Source organism: Parasteatoda tepidariorum, chromosome 7, assembly GCF_982258835.1.
Source record: "Parasteatoda tepidariorum strain Cologne lab strain chromosome 7, Ptep-v5.0, whole genome shotgun sequence".
Classification (NCBI taxonomy): Eukaryota; Metazoa; Arthropoda; class Arachnida; order Araneae; family Theridiidae; genus Parasteatoda; species Parasteatoda tepidariorum.
The window spans coordinates 29,277,016-29,294,081 of NC_141761.1; the positions used below are offsets into that span (position 1 = coordinate 29,277,016).

Here is a 17,066-nt window from a genome sequence, read left to right on the forward strand (position 1 = left end):
TAACAATAATCGTTCAAATTGGAAACAGCTTTTATTTCTCTTCGACTTTTTATGTGTAGTTTTAAAAATATCGAAACCAATGTTAAAATATAAATCTGGCAAATATCTAACATCACACTTTCTTATTTATTTAATGTAGTTATTAATTTTTGGTTACTTTTGGCATCGAGTCAAGCGCAAGCTTTTAAAATGAAGATTTGAAGGGAGAGAAATTTTTCTGCAACAATAAATAGTCATTATTTAAAGCAAAAAGAGTGAATAAAAAATTCACGAAGAAAGCACTTAAAATATCATTAACTTTCGAGCGAATTTGAAATTAAAAAAAAAGAAACTTGTGTTGAATTCATAAACGAAGACAGCCTATACAACAAGTCAAATTTCTGCTCAGTAATTGCATTTAAGTAGAATGCAGAGCTGTCCTTATAGTATGTTTTATTACAACTTTAATAGTTAACGATTCTCCAATTAATTACCAAATGTTGTATTTTTTTTATTGAAGTTATACTTCTTATGCGACTTCCAACAAGGTTGCGTTAAGCATTTAACGCTACATTTTTATTGGCGGGGAAATCACGTGGTAGGATCCAGTTTTCCCTCATTCATTTCCATGTTGTTTCGGTTCTTACTAGCATAAAAATAATAAAAGTCATAAAACTTTTGTTTTTCCATAAATACTTTTTTAGTTTGTTTTGATACACATATAATTTAATAGGGTAGTATTTTTTATTTTCAAATTTAGTGGATAACAATTGTAAAAAATGAGTGAAAACAATCCCACGGACAATGCGACGGATTTAAGGTTATGTCAAGGAACGTCTCTTGTGAATATCAATTGATTGTTTCTCTTCTGAAATTACATTATGACGCATTCGCATACATTATTAATACAAATACATTTTCCAGAGCGAGACAATGAGGCAACCACAAGCACTGGTTCAAGAGGTCCACGAGGGAAAAATGCACAATATTACCGTGATTTACAAAGCACGGAAGCGAGCGAAGCAGGAAAAAGAGTCGTTGAATAGAACTAGTGATCCTTCTACGGCTGCTGATTCTTCTACAATTAACGTCGCAGGTTGCGAAGTTTAACTTCTTCCACGCGGAGGGATTCCACGCACTATTTTTTTTTCATCTTGTTCCCTGTACATTTTTCTACATATCTTCTAAATATCAAATACCTAAGTTTTATAGTTTTTGCGCTTACGAAGCAAAATGTAACATAAAGTAAAAAATCCAAAACATCCCCAGCGGTGTTTAAGATTTTTTATTATAGAGATTAGAGGCGTATTAACAATACTTCTTTCTCTACTACATAACCGAAGATAATTTCCGACTCTGACCTACATATTCATTTCGTGGAACTAGTTTTTTTACTCGATGGCAGGAAGTATGATATTCAATGGTAATAAAACTCGTCACAGTTAATCTAGATGAGAAGGTGTTTTGGTTTGAGCATTATACAAGAACTGTGACTTTCAAAAAAATTATCAAGTTCAAGGTGCAGTACATCTTCTGTTATCTATTATGATAATGATATCAGACAGAATCCGTATAAAAATAGTTATCGCACTTTCCTTGTTATGAGCTGAAAATTTCCTCCTGTCATAATTCGAAAATGTTTGTTTCGAAAAAGATGCTTCCTCTTACGAGGGTCACTCGCCATCTTCGAACTCTGGCCAGTGTCCATTATCAAAAAAATATAAGCAAACAACACATTGTTTATGCCAAAGAACCTTTCAAGCCAAAGCATGTTGATCTGAATAAACAATCCATTCTATTACCGGTAAGAACTCTATTTTTTTGTTGACTTTCTCATTACTTTAAATCTTTGTTCATCGCAAATAAAAGCGAACAGCTTAAATAACTTTTGATGTAATGATCTGATTTTCACTTTCCAGACACAATATAAAAAAGTTCGAAAACCTATCTTAAATACGAGTAGACTGACGAGTTAATGGAAAAGTTATCTTAAGTTACGAAATGAGACACAAGTACTGGTTTTCTCTGAAGAAAACATTCCCTTTTTACACTATCAAAATTTATTATAGTTGTTCGCTTTTTATTTTCCGCATTGTTCATATAACCTTCCCTTCAAAATACTTAGTGTAGAAAATGTCTTTGTTGTGGTATTATTAAAATATATTTTCATACATTTTACATACAAGGATCTTTTGATTTTTACAGAAAAGCTTTTTACACTTCGTATTAACAAAATAAACAAAAATGAAAACTTCTAAGAAGCTCGAGAAACTTTCCAAATTTCTATAATTTATTCTAATAATTGTATACAAATAATACTTTTTTAGATAAAATTTCTTTTTTAAAATTGCGTTAGAAAGTATAATTTATCATTTTTGTTAATATCTTTAACCCGTTTAAGTTGTATTAAATTAGTTCATTGTTTTCATAGTGCTTCGAATTAATTTTTCTTCGTGAATATGAAGAACAATAAAGAAAATGCTTTTAAGAAGGAAAACTGTTACAACACTTAACAAGTAAAAATCAGTAAATCAGGAAAATATTGTTTTGTAATATATTTTCTAATTGTATGTAGAAATTTCGAGTTTTTTTCTGTACCAATAGCTGGATTATTATAGGTAACAGATATTACAAACTTCGATTAAAAATAAATTCACAATACCAGAAAAATGAGCTAATACTGTTACACTTAAAATACAATCGTTAAGTTGGATTTATATTCATGTTTGATCAATATTTGGTCCTATGTAAGTTAAACTTAGCAACGATACTGAGCAATACGATTTTAAGCCTTTTTAAGAGTGAAAAGAAGACAGGAATACTGCTATTATTAACATCTAACGTCCCGCAGTGGACTGATCGTTAAGACACGGTTCCCAGCAGATCACCGAAGTCAAGCATCACTGGCTACGGTCAGTGTGCGGGTGGGTGACCACTTGGATCAGTCTGCGTAGGGACCGAGGGTGTGCGGTATTGGTCCTCGTTAAACTGTGCTACCGTAAAGTGCTCGACTTCGCGCGCAGGTCGTCGGGCTACCGAAGCGGGGGTGCCACCCCCTCCGCAGAGGATCAAAATTGTGATGGCATGTCTTCGGATCATCCTCCGGGATGTTTCCCAGACCGTCGCCAATAGCCCATTGTGCAGCTCTAGTGCGACGTAAATTAACAACAACAACAATTAACATCTAACAGTTAAAAAAACAGTTAACTGCATTCCGTTTGCGAGTGACAATTTCGATTTAATTTTTTTTTAAAGAACAGCAATTTAAATTATATTTTATATTTTATAACCGTCGTTGAACAGCCGAATTTTTAACTCCGCAGCCTTATAAATTTGAATCCAGAAGACAAGGGAATTACTGGATCAAGTATTGGGAGAATATTTGTCTTCGTGAAGGCCTTTTTATTGAATCTAACCCGCATTTGCGTTACATGGAGAGGAAAACCACGAAAACCTCTCAGAGTTAGCCTGATAGCAAGGGGACTTTAACCATGATCCGTCTACCACTGAAGATGTTTTACGTCAGCACTGCGGTTTGTATGATCCATGTGCGGTATTCGTATCGATCGGCCATCCCTGGGATTCGAACCCGGTTCACTTCCTTGGAAGGTGAACTTTCTATCTGCTGAGCCATCGCGGCTCAGCAATTCACATTAAAAAAAAAACTAATTACATAGTAATGAAAAATTGAAATGAAAATCCGTAGAACAGGAAGTTTTGAAGTAACATTGGTTAGCAAGCCAAGATCTACTATTGGCTGTAGCGTCATAAAAGAAGGAAAAACTCAGATTAAAATGCATTGTTATCCTCGTGCTTTTGTTGAATTCTTTTATCAATATTATGTGGAATGTGGACGGCTTGATTCATTTTTGCAGTTTTATTGTTACAACCCTAGAACAACAGTTCCCAAAAAGTGTACTGCGGAACAATGGGGTTCCGCGGAAGTATTACAGGGACTCCGAGAGTTAATTCTTTTCTTATCAGTAATGATTATCTATATCCAATTAATAATCCATAGTTTATTTAATATTTCAGATATTTATAGCAAATTATTTTTGTAAAAGGTCAATAAAAATGAAGCAAAATTAAAAAAAGTAATAATAATATTTTTCAATAGCAATATATAACAATAAATTTTGAAAAGAATACGCATTTATAAAAAATTAAATATTTCTCATCGAAATATTTAACTTTTTATAAATGCATATTTTTTTCATAAGCATTTTCAGATCAAAATAAAACGACTCATTTCAAAAATAAAGAATAACGTTTCCCTGGTTACTGTCCTCAACGTTTATCAAAAAAAAAAAAAAAAAAAAATAATTTCTTTAACGTAATAAACGTGTTTTATCAGCAAACACATAACTCAAAATTTCTTTCTTTTTGTTAGTATATTTACTGTTTTTTAAAAGTTTACAGTCAAAGAAACTCGATCATGTAGGATTCCGTAACCAAAGGATTTAGGAACTGTTGAAGATCCATTGTTCAGTAGAGCCGTGAAATTTAAAATAGTGTAAAAAATTCTACATTTCATTAATTGCATTTACGGACGTTGTTATTTTTTTTTCTAATGAACAAAAAATATCTTTGAAGAAAAGGAAAAATCCTTACAAATTCTAATTTTAGTTAAAAAACTCTTTAAAGTTTTTGAACTTAAAAAAGAAATTTCATTTATTCTTCACTTTAACAACCACATGAGTGTGTTGATAAACTGATAAAAATAATGGAATGATAGTATTTTTTTAAAGCAAAGCAACGCTATCAGCTTAGTATTATACTATGCTTAAACTGAATTAAAAAAAAAGAGTACAATAAAATTGAACTGTAGTTGTTTATGAATGCATGAATTATTTGATAACAGCTGATAGAGTGAACGATATATTTTCTTTCTCCGAAAAGTTCAATGGCTTTGCAGGATTGAAGTAGGCAGTCCTTATCATTTGGAAAGATATCCAAGACTAAAGATAATGTATCAAAAAGTTTAATTGAAAACTAGGTTAAATAAATAGCAACTGGAAAAAAGGACAAATGTGGTACTTTTCCGTTAAAAAAATCCGCATTATAACTATAAATCCCAAAGAAGTATCATTCATTCATAATACATGTGTTACCGGCAAAGTGTGAAATCCGGAATTGTATAGAATGCCTAGGTATTGTATAGAATGCCTAGGTATTGTATAGAATGCCTATGTATTGTATAGAATGCCTAGGTATTGTATAGAATGCCTAAAATTAGCCGGCAAAGTATGAAGTGATTTATATTTCACTCATTGCCTAGACATTCTATAGAATGTCGAATGAGAAACCGGCAAAGTATAAAATACATCTCCGATTCGTCAAAATGTCATTCGAAAATGACAAATTCATAACGTCATCAGATTTGATATTAATTTATTCGTGGATATAATTACATTTATTAGATAATTTAATACTTACTGACGATAGATTAGAAGAAACAGTGTTTGGAGTATCGGACAAATATATACCGGGCAATGGCACTTGACCTTAAAAAATATCAGTGTAGGGTATACCGGGAAAATGTATACCGGGCTGTGGCACTTGACCTTAAAAAAACATCAGTGTAGGGTATACCGGGCAATGGCACTGAACCTTATAAAAAACATCAGTGTAGGGTATACCGGGCAAATGTATATCGGATAGTGGCACTAGACCTAGTATATATTTCGGACATTTACCAAAGGTTTAGTCATACTAGGTCTAGTTAAGTGCCATTGCCGTGTATACATTTGCCCGATATATCCTACACTGATGTTTTTTTAAAGGTCAAATGCCATTGCCCGGTATACATTGCCCGATACTCCAAACACTGTTGTTTCTTCTAATCTATCGTCAGTAAGTATTAAAATATCGAATAAATGTAATGATATCCACGAATAAATTAATATCAAATTAGATGTAATAAATATTTCGGACATTCACCAAAGCGACTATGTGATTCTCAACATTCACCGGTGAAAGTCAACAACCACCGATTTCGGTCATTCACAGTAACATGCACATCATTTACATAATAACCTCATGAGGACGTTTATTTCATACTTTGCCAAAACAGCATTTGGCATTCTATAGAATGCCTAGGCATTTTATGCAATGCCCGGGGAAAGTATGTAATACTTCTCACATTTCATACTTTGCCTAAAAGCATCCGGCATTCTATACAATGCCGGCGTTTCATACTTTGCCGGTAACACATACATATGGAGAAAAATTTAATAAAAGAGTCGTGACGAGATCAGAATGTGTCGTCCTTAAATATTATCGTTTATGGCCACAACCATATCAAATACGTCAAGCACTTGACTTATGCATACATAAGTTTATTTTAACACTTGAATCACTGCGTGCTGAAAAGTCTTCATTCTTTGCCCAAAGCACTTAAAGGATATTGTGAGTTTGGTATGACAAATATATAATCATCAACTACAGTTCTTTTCTTTCTTTTGAATTGTAATAGAAGAGGTTAGAAGAGAAGAATTACAATGTTCACAAGGGAAAATTACAGTGAGATAGTGCAAAATTTGTCCGCGACGTAGAAAATTACGAGTTTTAAATGTGGGGTTAAATCGACCTACTGCATTTAGTCTATAGATGTAAATTTAAAAAAATTGACCAATGAATGTTTTGTAACAGCCCCGATCCCTGGGAATCTTCCTCGTTAAAGGAGTTAGAGGAGCAATTTTGACATCGTTAGTTAGTTTTTTTTCTTCAAAATAATAAACAGGATTATTTTTTAGTTTTCCTATCTGGCATGTATTTCTTGAGGTGTTTCTATTTTAATCAATTTTTCTTTAATTATTGCAATTACAGTGCCACCTTTAAATTAAAATGATTGTCCTGTGGCGTAACTACCACTACAAATATTAAATACCAATTCACAAGCATATAAGACATGTTAACTTGATTCTATCACGAGGTACCATTTGATTGATGAAGGATGACATAGTCGATAACTCTAATCCCCACATTGGTGACCCGGACGTGATAAGAACTTGCCAATATTGATGGATGATCCACATTAAACAGTTGATTTGCTTAACAATATACTGCTCAAAGAAAAAAAAATTCCATGAAGTAAATAAAGTCTCCCGGTCAATAACAAAAAATTGAAGGAAAAAAATAACGAGTGAAATGATATTAAAAAAAAAAAAGAAGAAGAAGAAAAAAAATAATGTGCGAATTGCTATAAACAAAAACAAAAAAAATTAGCGAAATGCTACAAAAAAAATTAAAATATAATGACCAAAAATTTATATAAATAAATAAAAACAGCATGAATCAACTAGTGATATTCGTTCATCGAATTCTATCACAGATAAAATTCTGGAAAGGGAGTAATGTGGCGTAACTACCACTACAAATATTAAATACCAATTCACTAGTATATAAGACATGTTAACTTGATTTTATCACGAGATTTCTTTTGATAGATGAAGGTTGACATAGTCGATAACTCTAATCCCCACAATCCTGAAGCTGAATTGGAGCATTTTTTCTGAAGAAACCGAATCTTCAATTAAAAAATAAATTGTGGTTTCTATTTAAGATTATAATGATGCCCCAAACCCCACGAGTTGATTTTGGGATTTCAAGTTTGTACCATGGAATGCATCTTTTAAGAATTTCTCATACATGTATTTTTAGACTTTTGATCTGAGCTGGATTTCTAGAGATATTAGACTGTTTCCACATCTTTTGAACAACCTGTATATTGTAGAGATACTGTAAAATTATAAAAGCTGCAATGCAGTGGTGCCATCTAGTAGACTTTTTAAACAATCATTCAAAAAATAGTGATATTTTGAATTTTACACCGTGGTGATATATCTTGCATTCTTTTTAACACTCTTTTTAATGTGTTAGATACTTGTTGTTTTGTTCTATAAACTAGTTTCATATGTTATTCTTTTTTAGGGTCCAGAACGAATAAGAGCATCCCCCCTTTCTGAGGATCCTAACATAGTGATCGAAACGATACCGGGTTCTCCAGAAATAAAAACTGTTTACGACGTCCTAGGTCATGGATTGAAAGTATCAAGTATGGTTTTCACCAACAATTTCGAAAGGTTTCAAAAACTTAAGAGCCTCGGCTTAAATTATTATATTATTATAAAATAATATAGACTACATTTTGAATCCAAAAGATTTTCTAATGAACTGTTTATAAAGTTTACGATCTATTTTGATTGAAAATATAAGAATAAAAAGTTTGAGAATTTAAAATTCACGATCAAAAAAGACGAGAATAATTAGTCATTATTATAAATACTTGGTATTAAAATAAGAATTTAATGAATTTAAAAGCCCTGAAATTGAAATGTAGTTTGAACGAATTAAAAATATGCCTGGTTAAATATACTATTCCTTTAATTTTCGATAACTTATGTTAACCTGCATATTTGTTTGAGAAGGCTTTACTTCTGCTTATAAACTATGATTTCATCGATCTTCAAGAATATTAAAGTTTTTTTCCCCCAATGGTTTCGTCTTCTTTTATTTTTTCTTAATACTTTGTAAAATTGCTGTTTCCATGACAGCGAAAGTTTTAATCTATCACAATAATTTTCGTCAATAGAATTTCGCTTGTTTGTAGTTCATTTACGTCGCACTAGAGCTGCACAATGGGCTATTGACGACGGTCTGGGAAGCATCCCTGAGGATGATCCGAAGACATGCCATCACAATTTTGATCCTCTGCAGAGGGGATGGCACCTCCGCTTCGGTAGCCCGACGACCTGCACGCGAAGTCTAGCACTTTACGGTAGAACAGTTTAACGAAGACCAATACCGCGCACCCTCGGTCCCAACGCAGACTGATCCAAGTGGTCACCCACCCGCACACTGACAGCAGCCAGTGAAGCTTGACTTCGGTGATCTGCTGGGAACCGTGTCTTAACGATCAGTTCACTACGGGACAATAGAATTTCGTATTCTCGATACTGTGTCGAACGCATGTCACTGGAAAGAGATGACTTTTTGCAAACCAGCCCTGGAAAGCACGATCCAAATGGATGCACCCATTCTCGAGTTATTAACGAACATGCATTCAGAGAGGACAAAATTTCGCTTTTGAGAAATAGTGAAACGATGGCCAAAAAAAGTTATAATATTTCCAATTTTCTTTATGCTTAATGCTTTTAAAGGCGGAATTCGGACTCATCTGAATTAAATACAAGAAACTTTTAACAAAATTTACTTTTTACCATTTAATAAATAGTGATAACACTTTTTGCACCATTCCATAGTAAGTATCCGTAATAAATCTGTGTCTTAAATGTACGTCACAAAAGGTTTTTCTAAATGTTTCAGATGATGGTCCGTGCATCGGACGAAAACCACCTGGAGCACAAAAGTATCAGTGGCAATCCTACAGTGAGGTAATTAACTCATATGTGTCTGTTATTTTACTTACTAACACGGTGAAATGTATCTATAACATAGTTTATATACATCTTATTTTAAAATTGTCATTGAACAGCAAATAAATACCGAATTAGTGGTTACCAAAGCCAACTAAGCCTTGTAACTTTAGACCTGGTCAACAAAGACAATCTTTAGCAATGAGCGAGCGGATCGCTTGCCAAGGAGGGCTGTAGTTATTCAACACCTTCGTATTCAGCCCATGCCTATTCAGAGTATCATTCGAAAATCAAAAGCCATCTATCAAAAAAGTGGAGGATCCCCCCCTCTCATCATTGGTATGCGGCCAAGGAACCGGGCTCTTCACTTATTCATATAGGTGATAGAGCATCTCTAACAGCTATTTCCAGATTGGCAAGTGGACACACGAATAGTCTCTCGTACTTTGAAGGAAGAAAGATTTATGCAGTCTGCTCCAAATGTGAAGCCCGACAGGCCTCAGCCGAACATATCCTTGACTGCTTGGGCCTTTGCAAGGAGGACTTATATGCTACTCCACTTCTTGTCATCGACTTTTTGAGGGTCAACAACCTATTGGATCTTGTCTGACTTCGTCAGACTATTAGAGGATAAGTAACAACAACAACTTTAGACCTAACCAAGAACACAAGGAGATTCTTGATCAAGTATTGGGGTATTAATGAGTTAATAATAACACATTTAATGGTAGAGAAAGGTTTATTGGGAGATATTCCAAGATTATAATATTTATACGCATATTTTTTTAATTGGGTATAATATGAAAAAAGCACAACTACTTCCTCTTACTAGGAATAACATTTACCTTTTAGTTTAATTAATAAACTGAGTTTTAAATATGTTTACTAAATTCATAAACTTCGGTAAAACAACAATATAAATTATTTCCAAAGGAACTAGACTAATACAATTCCAACCTGGCGAGTAGCGACTTATAAACAAGACACTTCGTTTGATGCTTTTACTTGTTGCTAGAAATCAGGTTCGCAGAAAATGCTGTTTACTAGTTAAATTTAGTAGGAATAACACGATCTGTGACGTAGGCTATAGCATACCCAATTGAAAAAAATACTTTGTGTGTTGTTAAAATCGAGTCATCAAAAACAAGGGTTAGCATAGTAATAGTAAAAAAGCAAGTAGTACAACATGACAGATTAAAAAAAAATCAGACGAGATTTTTGGAACTGTTTTAAAATTGACTGACTAAGGCCCAGTTTTGTAAAGACGTATAAAATATAAATTGAAATTAAAAAATTAAAAAAAAAACAGTAACGGGAAATATAAGTTATAGTTTTTGTTGAGAAATGTGGAGTATCCATTGCGGTATAAGAAAATAAAAAAGCTTGAATTTTATTATCGCCTAAAGAATTTGCTGCTTTATGACTGACGTCACTGTCATATAGAAATCGTCTGAAGTGATGGAATTGTTGGTGTCTTGTTTTAGTTAGAAATGTTGAAAAACTTCTTTGATATTTAAACAAATGTCATTTTTACAATAACTGAATTTTCAGCTTTATATAGCATAGTTAGCGCACTATTACTGATAGACAGAATATTCAATCTTTTAAAACATCACAACATGAGAAATGAGGGATGACAAGGACCGCGGCTAAACTAGAAAAAACTTCTCTACATGTTCGAAATTTCCACAATGAAAAATTTTATAGTTATATAATTTTATTATTTATGCATTGCAGTTTATAGAACGGACTCAGAATGTGGGATCTGGTTTTATTCAGCTAGGATTGAAACCTGAAAATGATACTTTTATTGGAATATTCGCAGCTAACCAAGAGGAGGTACTAAATATACAAATACTATTATTCTTTTTTTTATAAACTTCATACTTTCAATTTTTAGAAGTTATTTCTGTTGTTATAATTTTATCGTAATAATTTTCAAACCACAGTTAACCAAGAGGAGGTACTATGTATAAATTCTAATCTTTCTCTTTATAAACTTTATGCCTTCATTTTTTAGAAGTTATTTCTGTTTTTACAATTTTTATCGTAATAATTTTAAATTCTCAGCTAAGCAAGAATAGTGACTATTTACAAATTCTAATATTTCTTCTTATAAATTTGATACTTACATTTTTTACAAGTTATTTATATTTTGTAGTTGCTATAATTTTAATCTTAGAATTTTTTAAATCGCAACTAACTTAAGAAAAAAAGTACTATGTACCAATGCAAATATTCCTTTTTATAAACTTTTTTTTGATTTCTTAGAAGTTATTTCGGTTATTATAATTCTAATCTTAATAATTTTTAAATCGCAGCTAAGCAAAAGGAGATTCTATACAAATACTAATATTTATTTTTATAAACTTAATGCTTTTATTTTTTTAGAAGTTATTTCTGTTGTTATAACTTTAATCCTATCAACTTTTAAATCGCAGCTAGCCAAGAGAAGGTGCTATATACCAATACAAATTAATATTCCTTTTCATAAACTTTACGTTTTCATTTTTTTAGAAATATTTCTGTTAATACAATTTTAATCATAATAATTTTTCAATCATAAAATGTAGGACTGATTCTAGTTCTATAACTTACAATACAATACGTATGTCATTAGTGGATTACTCATAGTACAAATAGGACATAAACAAACATCTTATGTTTGAATTTTTGCAGAATATTTTTTTAGAATTTAGTATAATAATTTAAATGTAATGATCGCCGTTGGCAACAAGGGTGACTACAACAAAAATTGTACGTCAGTTGCCATATGATCGCCACTTCTTTTCGTCGAAAATGCACTCCTAGTTGCCTTTTGTTATTTTTTAAATAAGTATGGAATTACATATTATTTTGAAAATTACTTTATTACACGCTTGTTTCTTAAAGTTTATCTTCCTTTTAGAAATGAACATAGTTATGTCTATCATATTTTGAGAAATGATTCAACAGAAATGCGAAACGTTATTAATAACAACAGCTTTTTAATTATTTGAAATTTTCAATTCTTTAAGGTATCCGACTACCTTAAAAAAGAGGATTTTCACAAAAAATCACTTTTTTATTTTATTGCTTTATAATAATGCCCAATTTTTCTAGTTTTAAAAACTGTTTTGTTTTTGAATGCACGTCAAGCAGAACTTTAGTTATAGCTATTTTAGTAACAGATGACAGCTGCCCAACTTACCGGAAATTACAAAAATGAAGCCGGTAGTAGGTAATAGTTTCGGATCCATTTCTATTTGTGTCTTTATTTTAACTATATTTAGACATATATTTTAAAGTGTGAAAATACAGTAAGATGGTTGTTTAATAAAAAATTGTTCCTGTGTTAAATGCTTTATAAGTAGTAGACTTTTGATGTTATTCACTAAATACTTTAAAATATCGCTACGTTAAATAAAACTAAGAAAATGTGTGAAGGAATGTGCCCCCTATAAAATATAATAACTTCCTACTGACAAACATTCATAGTTTTTAGAAAAAATGTAATTATAAACTTTAATTGTGTATTTCTCAAAATGACAATTTTGCTGTTTTTTGTCTACGGAAAACAAGATAACTCAACTAATTATAATAAATTTGTCTTCAAACTTTCAGAGATTGTTTCTTGTATTGGTGGTTATGTAACAGACCTCCAGAATTCAGATAACTGTATTATTTTTTGTTTTATGAGATATTTTGCAGTAGATAATGTGAAGAAAATGTGAAAAAAAATGGAAAAATATGCTTAACATTCCATAAATTTTTTTAATTTCATGCTATCATTTAAGTTGAGGTTCATAACACTTCAGAGGGTTATACGAAACGGCTCAAAAAGTTTGATAGCTGCATGTACAATAGTTTTCTGTGTAGAGTGTTTTCCGTTAATGAGTTATTTTCATTAAAATTATCTAAAAAATACTCTTTAAACAAAAAATTTCCTGTATATTAAAATTTTCTCTATTAAATATGTTTATTTAAATAAATATACAATATAAATTGCAATAATGTTGTGAAAAATATTTATTTTTCAAAACTTTTGTCCCGAAGGTAGTCGGATACCTTAAAAAGCAACCACTCTTAAAAATGCTACAACTGATCACTGTCTATAATCAAAATTTTCCTATTTCGCTCTATAGTATTTAGTAAACGCGTCAACCCGACGAAAAATCGTTCGATTATTAACTAAGCATCTGAGTTGTATGAAATATAATTAATTTTTCTTTCTTTTCTTTCTTACGTTTAAGAAAAAGATTTTTGAAAGTTAAGGAAGAAAAGTACTTTACTCATTAAATTTCACTGGTTGACGTATGCCTGTTTTAGGCTGAGGGGTGCGATTGTTCTTGTTTTCCAGTGGCGCCATCTATGGTCAAGAATTCGACTTCTGCCACACCCATGCGTCACACCCGTTTATAGGGCGGACCCATTCATACATCCATTCACTCATCCACAGATCGTAATTTTTGACCTGAATCAGAGAATGATCGATTTCCAATCCAGTACCTATAGAGGTAACGATTTGCTATGGGAACATGGAGGACTTTGCGACTCAACAGATTTAATGTGCATCAGTCACCATTTATTACACGGGAAGTCTTCGACAGGCGGGGTTCGAACCCACGAACTCTCAAACATGGGCCCGGCCTCATCAAATTTCACTAATTTTCTGTACATTTCTTTTTGTGAAAAATATTTAAAAAATTAAATCAAATGTTCTAAAATAAAGTATATATGGGGTTTGGGAAGGGGGAAGTTTTATGGGGAAAGAAAACCTAAAATGTATTTTATAGCTCACCTAAAAAACTTGGCATACTTTTACTGTGAAGAAAAAATAAGTATATGTTTTTGAAAAAATAAAGTTTCAAATCATTATTAAGAATTATTTTCTGATAATGTGAACTGACAACCCACAGAAGTAATGTTCGCGAAAAAATGAATGTACTTCACTCATGAATAATATATTAATTTTATCAAGAAAATGACGACTGCAATGCTACAAACAGAGGGATAAATTGAAATGGATGGAAAGAGAGTACACGTAAAACTACGTGATAAATGTGATTCAGAGATTTCGAGGGGACGTAGTTGTAACAGATAATAACTTGGCTTCATTTTATCCTTCACCTTTTTCACGTTAAGAAAATTAACTTCGATACTAGCAAAATAAAGCGTTTTTTTATTGATTGTATCATCATTAAATAGCAGTAGACCCTTTCGCTGCGATTTTTTACCCATCTGAAACATTATTTTGGGAGTTAAATTCAGTTTGATGATCACTTACAATAAATTCCATGGTTTCGATGATCACTTACAACAAATTATATCGATGGCGGACGAACGTTTGGGATTTTATGGAAAAATAATTTGCAAAACAAATTTATTTTATGTTTATTTACAAAAAATTAAAAATTGTAATTTTGCTGTTAAAAATTATTTTCTAAGCAATGATAGTAGTTAGTAAACATTTTTTGAATTATTATTAATTAAGTTAGAAAAGTATACTCAATAAGGGTCGGAATTTAATATTTAGGTGAGGATAAGTAATGTTATCTGTGTATAAACTAATATTTTTTTTTAAACAAGTTTCAAAAGGCAAATTCTCAAGTTTTTAATTTCTCTAAAGTTATGTGTTCGAAAAGTGTTTCGATACATTTAAATAATGCAAGGTCAACGGTAATTTAAATTTAAAAAAATTAAGTTGTGTACTAAATTGCAAAACTAGTGAAGAAAATTGCTTGATTAGGATAAATTGTGACTTTCATGAAATGCGTACAAGCGATAGCATCATTTTAAGTGCCGAATGATACTGAATCTTTATTTTGATTAGTTAAACTTCTAAAAATATTTTTTGCTTAATCTAATGACGTAAATTCACCAGAAAGGACAACAAATAATAATAATTATAATAAATTGGAATTAATTTTCTCTTTTTTAATTGCGTCTGCATATGACTTTTAGTTTTGTGCTAGATTACGTACAGCTGATTAAAGCCAGTTTTTTAAAATTATTTACTCTTTTTTTTATCCCTTCTAAGAACGTTCATTCAGATTGTAATTAAATAATAAAGGTGTGTATGGTGGTTTTAGGGACATAACGTAGTCAATCAATAAGCAAATGAAATGTTTAAAAAATTATCTATGTCACTTTTGCTCACTTAAATCGATAAGGGGAGATGAGTAGGAAAAAATTAATAATACTGTTTTTGAAGCATATGTTAAGGTTTTTCATTTTAAATTAAGTTTTATGCTGAAGAAAACCTGGCGTGATTGCCATCAATTTCTGTAATCTATTAAAGTATTCCATTTGCATAAAATCCATTTAAGTAGTCCATTTACATGTAAATGAAACAATCGAATTTTTTCTTACAGTCTTTATTGTCAGTCTATGCATGTGCCGGATACTCGATGGTGTTGGTTCCCTTTTACATGAATCTTGGATTAACCACTATTGCCTATATCATCAACCATGGTAAATACTCACTATAAACAGTCATAACACATGAGTTTAATATTTCAGATTGTTAAAAGCATGTTATGAATCACTGAGAAAAAAAAAGTCTGGTAAAAAATTAACTCACCTGTATAATTTGTAATCACCGGGATGAAATATTTCTGATACAATTGCACACACACTTGTATATTTGTATAAACGAGAATTCTGGCAATTAAATAATTAACACCAACATTTATAGTATTTAAATAATTTATTTGATAATTTTTTCAGCTTGGTATAGCTATTGTTTATGGAAAATTCTGGTTTTTAAACTTATAATTCTTATTACTCCTCATTTAGTAAAATACAACACTGAAAAGTAAATTTAATAGTTGTTGTTGTAGTTCATTTACGTCGCACTAGAGCTGCACAATGGGCTATTGGCGGCAGTCTGGGAAACATCCCTGAGGATGATCCGAAGACATGCCATAACAATTTTGATCCTCTGCAGAGAGGATGACTCCCCTGCTTTGGTGGCCCGACGACCTGCACGCGAAGTCGAGCACTTTACGGTTGAACAGTTTAACGAGGACCAATACCGCACACCCTAGTTCCCTACGCAGACTGATCCAAATGGTCACCCACCCGCACACTGATGCTTGACTCAGTGATCTGGTGGGAACTGTGTCTTAACGATCAGTCCACTGCGGAACTAAATTTAATAGGAAAAATATATTTCACGCCATTATTAAATGAATCATAAATAAATAACCAGACAGTTCTTCAGAACGTATTCATTTTACCATGTTGTTAAATGCTTTATTAAAACATTTAGTCTTAGCTGCTTTAAATAAACAATTAACGGATATCTATTGTGAAAAGGAAATATTTATTATGTTTCTAAAGAAAAGTTCACCTTATAAGCGATATAAAAAGAACAAAAGCTCACCTTATGAGCAGTAGAACAACCACAAAAACTGAACTAATCAATTCTTTATTGGAATATTATAGTGGATTAAAAATAATTCAAACAATATGATAATCGATATAAGAAATGAAACCGGATATATATATATAAAACCGGAACTCTGTACCTCATGAATATAGAAGTTACAATGGTGCTAGCAGTGTTTAGCGCCCCTTTATCTCTAATCGTTCTTTCTAACAATTTAAGAGAACTAACAATATAAAATTAAAGAGAAAAAAAAAACAATAAATAAAAAAGAGATAAGTGGTCAAAGATAAAGAAAATAATTTTATTAGAAAAATTACATAAAACGTAAAAGGCTGCGC

General features: G+C 31.6%; 2 protein-coding genes across 5 annotated transcripts in view; one reads left to right on the forward strand and one right to left on the reverse strand.

Annotated features, from left to right (window-relative positions):
- The window catches only part of LOC107447559 (uncharacterized), an 85,112-nt gene that overhangs the window by 23,156 nt on the left and 44,890 nt on the right, over positions 1 to 17,066 (reverse strand). The window lies entirely within an intron of this gene.
- The window catches only part of LOC107447554 (long-chain-fatty-acid--CoA ligase 5), a 47,140-nt gene continuing 31,431 nt past the window's right edge, over positions 1,358 to 17,066 (forward strand). The window contains exons 1-5 of the mRNA XM_043046007.3: positions 1,358 to 1,783; positions 7,912 to 8,035; positions 9,307 to 9,374; positions 11,094 to 11,195; positions 15,710 to 15,809. Of these exons, the coding sequence (XP_042901941.2) occupies positions 1,616 to 1,783; positions 7,912 to 8,035; positions 9,307 to 9,374; positions 11,094 to 11,195; positions 15,710 to 15,809 (562 nt within the window). The 5' untranslated portion in view covers positions 1,358 to 1,615. The remainder of the gene's footprint in view (positions 1,784 to 7,911; positions 8,036 to 9,306; positions 9,375 to 11,093; positions 11,196 to 15,709; positions 15,810 to 17,066) is intronic.